The 6,000-nt window shown below is 33.7% G+C and overlaps 1 protein-coding gene across 50 annotated transcripts in view; it reads right to left on the minus strand.

Annotated features, from left to right (window-relative positions):
• nab (NGFI-A-binding protein homolog) overlaps positions 1 to 6,000 on the minus strand; it is a 698,726-nt gene that overhangs the window by 470,080 nt on the left and 222,646 nt on the right. For 45 of the 50 annotated variants that reach the window (XM_067093707.1, XM_067093703.1, XM_067093682.1 and 42 more), the window contains one exon: positions 2,493 to 2,600. The exons of the other annotated variants lie outside the window; for them this stretch is intronic. In XM_067093707.1, coding sequence (XP_066949808.1) covers positions 2,493 to 2,600 — 108 coding nt within the window. The remainder of the gene's footprint in view (positions 1 to 2,492; positions 2,601 to 6,000) is intronic. 50 annotated transcript variants of the gene reach the window in all.

Raw genomic sequence — 6,000 nt, forward strand, 5'->3', positions numbered from 1 at the left:
AATACATACGATCCATGAGGAAACAATATGAAAAAATATTTCGGTTAAATATTCCAAGACGGGTTATAAAAAAGAGTCTAAAATCCAGTTTTTACCCCATGATCGCCCACGCCTCATGTTCTTGTATCTAATATACTTGTTGCTTTTTTTTGGGGGGGGGTGGGGGCGGGGAAATAAACAAGTTCATAAAAACTGACGTCATGAATCGAGCCGCAAAGAAACCACTACTTCACGCGTTTGCAAAATCATCTTTAGCAAATCACTGTCATTCTACTCTTAAAAACCTCATCATCTAAATCTATGAAAACGCTATTGTGAAGTAACGTGACAAAACACCGAACTGCTACGACGACAACTGACCAGCCAAAGATCTGGCAATTCTGTCATTTTTAATGAAAAGATATTTTTTTGGTCTAAAGCTGATTAAGTACAGTGAAAAAAAATTGAAACAATTATAAGTCTATTAACGGTCACGGTTTATGACTCTCATTCTGCTTATTATTTATAGGATGATTTGCAGCTAATTTTTTATAAGATTTTTTGTCAGACATCCAGCACATTTTTTTTAAAATATGCCTTGGTGGTATCATGGCAAAAAGCTAGCAGATGACCGCTTGATAATATCCAACCTGTAAAGGGCAACGGAACGGTAATACTAGCAATTCAGCTATTTTTATCTACAATGACAATCGGAAATACCTAGCCTGCGATCAGTTACTAAGTTAATGGCGGCCAAAGCAAGAATTTCAGTTGTCTTTATTAGTTTTCTGTAAAAGAAAACTGTTGAGCCGGTTTTGCCTGTCCGTCCGCACTTTTTCTGTCCGCTTTCAGATCTTGAAAACTACTGAGGCTAGAGGGCTGCAAATTGGTATGTTGATCATCCACCCTCCAATCATCGGACATACCAAATTTCAGCCGTCTGCCCTCAGTAGTCTTTATCTTATTCAAGGTTGAACTTAGCCATAATCTTGCTTCTGGCACCGATATACAGTAGGATAGGCCACCACAGGGCCATGGTTAAAGTTTCATGGGCCGCGGCTCATACAGCATTATACCGACACCACCGAAAGATAGATCCATTTTTGGTGGCCTTGATTATACGATGTGGCGGCTGTACAGAAAGCTCGATTGCGCCGAAGAAACTTCGGCGCATTTTTTACTTGTTTATATCTAAAACCAGGCAGAACTCTAATACCTTACGAACTACAAAAATGATGAAACTTGAGAAAATACAAGGAGTCTTAATCTTTGTCTTAGCATCAGGTAACTGAATCATATATCCCCTGTCAAACCTTATTTCTTCTCTCAGTCGTGTAAGTAAACAATATTTTGTTGATAATTATCTATTGGTGGAAGAAACTCAACTGATAATCTTGGGGGAGATTTACTGAATGACAAATTTGCAGGAACAACTTGTCTTCACTTGATTTTCCACTTTCAATGAAAAATCTTACAGCAAATCTTACGACAACAAAGACACTTCAACACCTGATACGTGAAATCATACCAGCAACATCCACCTAAACAATTTACCGTAAAAATTGGTTTTAATTATACAAATCATACACAGCCCAATAGTCTTTAAATCTTGAGAGGAAACATGACCGTAAACACCCACAGAAAAAAGTACTTTGGTAAATTAACACCCACAAAAAAAGTACTTTGGTAAATTACACCCACAGAAAAAGTACTTTGGTAAATTACCACCCACAGAAAAAAGTACTTTGGCAAATTAACACCCACAGAAAAAAGTACTTTGGTAAACTTACACCCGCAGAAAAAAGTACTTTGGTAAATTAACACCCACAGAAAGAAGTATTTTGGTAAATTACCACCCACAGAAAAAAGTACTTTGGTAAATTAACACCCACAGAAAGAAGTACTTTGGTAAATTAACACCCACAGAAAAAAGTACTTTGGTAAATTACCACCCACAGAAAAAGTACTTTGGTAAATTACCACCCACAGAACAAAATACTTTGGTAAATTAACACCCACAGAAAAAAGTACTTTGGTAAATTAACACCCACAGAGAAAAGTACTTTGGTAAATTAACACACACAGAAAAAAGTCCTTTGGTAAATTAACTATTTTCCATTTACACAAAACCCCCACATGAAGACCATTCAGAACTGAAGGCTCTTTGCTGGGAACCACAACACCTTACTTATCCTTGAGAGACAAAAGAAGGAATAGCCCATGCACAATTCCACTGGAGTTTTACAATAATTACAATTATTATTTGTTATCATATTTAGGACGATATTTTAAAAAGGGGATTTTTGAAAATAGGGGTTGAAGCGAGGGCAACATCTAAGAAAGGGCAGTACAGATTAGGGAGGGGGCGGAAAGGGGGGAGGGAGGGGGGAGGGGGGGGAGGAGGGAGGGGCGTGTTGGAATGTCCAAAGAGAGGAGGAGGAGGAGGAGGAGGAGGGGAAGGGGGAGGGTGGGGGGAGAGTGACCATAAAAGGCATGCGCTAAAATTCTCTTACTTGGCAGTCCGTAATCTTGATTACGTCTTAAGGGATCACCTCGACGATCTGATTGGCTGAGCGAAGGGTAGTTAGGCCCTGATTGGTTGACGGGAGGAAAGTTGGGCCCTGCGAATAGGAATGCATTTGCCAATCACTCTAGGAATTGGTCCCGTTTAATGGATTCAAGTTTTTCTTTTTCTACTGTTTTAAGTTTGTTTCTTCATGACAGAACACTGGATGACACAAGACAAGATATTTTCTTTTAACAGATATCTGTGAAATATAGTATATGCTTTTCTGACAACACCTATTATTACTATCATTATAAAATAAACAGACCTTAGGTACTTTTTACTTAATTAGGAATCTGAGAAACAGAGGATTCTTAGACAACATACAAATGAATTATATACCCACATATATTCACCATACACCCACATATCTAATGTAGATATTTACATACACTTATTAAGACGCATTACAAGATAAAACATGATGATTTCTGTACAAATATAAGGAAAACCACTTCAAATTCTCGATGAAAATAGCACCTTAAATATATGTATATTTTAAGGAACTCGCAGTATATAAATATTTTATATAAATACTTTTGCCGACCAAAGACAGTAATTTCACATTGATAAAAATAGACACAAAAATATGTTTGACCAGTAGGCTACAATTAATTAACCAGAAGAAAATTCAAGCGGCAATACAATGACAAACAGAAATAACATAATAATAAGATTTTACTTTCCGATCGTAACGAAAAGGAGTTCATACATACATACATACTTACACACACACACACACATACATACATATATATATATATATATATATATATATATATATATATATATATATATATATATATATACATACACACATATATATGTATATACAGTATATGCATATATATAGTATTTATATATATTTATATATATATGTATAGATACATATATATATGTACGTATATATGTATATAAAGAATAAAAAGGGTAGTAAAAACAAGAATCCGAAATGCGCGAAGTCATCAGAGAATGCGCCTCCTACTGCGCATATATGGGCGGTCTTTAAGTGAGTACCCGCTAGAAACTGACGGAAAATAAGTACAAAAAGACATTAACCACATTTCTTTTTATTTTAACGGGAATCAAAAGTTGCTTTTGAGAATGCAACGATAACATCATAATGCAAAAATGAGACTGCGTAAAAAAAATTAGTCAGACCTGATTTTAAAAGAAACATGAATAAAAATTAATTCTGTGGTGAGAAAATTTTACATATTTAAGCCCGGATGAAGACACCGTGCCTTTGCGCACCTATTCTACACACAAGACAAAAGCAATCTTGCAGGAAATTTCGTTCAAAAACTACTTATTTATACAAAACACCCTGCCAAGCAAGATGCATAAAAAAAAAAATCTTGTCTAAGAAGTTGCACCACTGTAGCTGGCTCAAGAAAGGAGGAGAAAGAATTATAATAAGGAGCAATATCAGGTAATGAACGATAAGCATGAGCAGGCGAAGAAGAATAATGATAAATCACGATAGGAAAATCAGACCTAAAGAGACACGGAATCATTAAGTAAAGAAAAGAAGAAGAAGAAGAAGAAGAAGAAGAAGAAGAAGAAGAAGAAGAAGAAGAAGAAGAAGAAGAAGAAGAAGAAGAAGAAGAAAAGCTTTAAAAACAACTTTGAAACTGTAAAAAAGAAGACAATGAAATTGCAAAAAAGAAGACAAAGTCAAATGTTTACATGTTAACAAACACTGAAGATAGTGAATTGAGTTATGATTATCACGAAAAAAATACAATATGAAGATGATACAACAAGTACTACAAAAACACTAAAGAATAGCAACAAATAAATATTACATGCATGTACAATAATGATTCGAAAAAGAAAATGATAAATCTGAAAAAAACTTCAGAGCTAAGACATTTATTAATCCCTGAGCATTACAAACTTCAAGTGGCAAAAGTAAAACCACACAAGACATTGAAGCTAAAGAGAGAGAGACACAGTCATAAGTTTACAAGCAAAATTAGAATTCTGAGCACACGACAACAGTGAGGGAACTGAACCTGAATACTAGAAGGAACTACAGTATACATGAACGGTACACACACCACAGCAATGAGGAAGCTGAACCTGAATACTAGAAGTAACTATACATGAACGGTTCAAGTTGGTCAACGGGTAATCTTGATCACTAGTGATCAACAAATGCAAAGCACATTGACAATTCATGAAGCAGAAACTCAAAGTCTTGCCGTTACAAAGTTTCATACTCGCGTATAGTTACGTGTAAATTTTATGGTATCTATTGACCATTGCTTTCACTATTTAAGGACGAAGATATAAAAGCTATTATGTAACATTCATTTACTCTTCTACGGCGGCCAAAGTAGAAATTAATTTTTTTACCATCCCTGTTTCCTGTCTACAAGTGTTTTGTTTTGGTAGCATTTGCAAAATTAACACATGAATGCACATATCTGTTTATATATATATTTTTGCAGCATTAAGCCGTTTTCCGTTATACGGGGTCACTAGCGGATCCAGAAAAATTTCTTGGGAGCACCAATTCTCATATTATACATACATACATACAAACATACATATATATATGTATATATATATTATTTCTATAATAGATTTATCTTTTTCCCGTTTTTATATTTCTCATTTATGTTATTATTATCTAAAAATTTTCAATATTATTATTTTGTCATTATTTTTCCGGGGCCACGTACCCAGGTACAACCCCACCCCTGGTTCCGCTAGTGTATGGAGTATGGGGTGGTTCAAAAGCAGCCAAAACACAACGGGTACTGCAACATTCATACTTATATAAAATTTATATATATATATATATATATATATATATATATATATATATATATATATATATATATATATATATATTATATATATATATATATCTATATATTAATATTATTTATATATTTATGACTATTTATCACATCACCGTGATTCATATATCAGAAAGCTACAAATTTTCAATATTAAGTAATTTTGTCATATATTTTCGAAGGAATTTTTAGGTGATAATAAGTCCACCGTCCCGTGGGATGAACCAGCGACGGACGGGAATCAGGACTACATGGCCGACTGGTTAGTGTGTCACTGTAGTCCTGATTCCCCGTCCGTCGCTGGTTCGATCCCACGGGACGGTGGACTTATTATCACCTAAAAATTCCCCTTCGGTAACATATATGAAAAATATATTACTCCGAGTAGAGTGAATTGATATTAAAGGACATTACATATATATATATATATATATATAATATATATATATATATATATATATATATATATATATATATATACATATATATATATATATATATATATATATTATATATATATATATATATATACATATATATTATATATATAATAAAATGTATATATATTTGTATATATATATGCATATATACATATATATTCATATACATATACATACATCCACATGCATTACAGGCAAACGTTAT

Source organism: Macrobrachium rosenbergii, chromosome 50 (genome assembly GCF_040412425.1).
Source record: "Macrobrachium rosenbergii isolate ZJJX-2024 chromosome 50, ASM4041242v1, whole genome shotgun sequence".
NCBI classification, from domain to species: Eukaryota; Metazoa; Arthropoda; class Malacostraca; order Decapoda; family Palaemonidae; genus Macrobrachium; species Macrobrachium rosenbergii.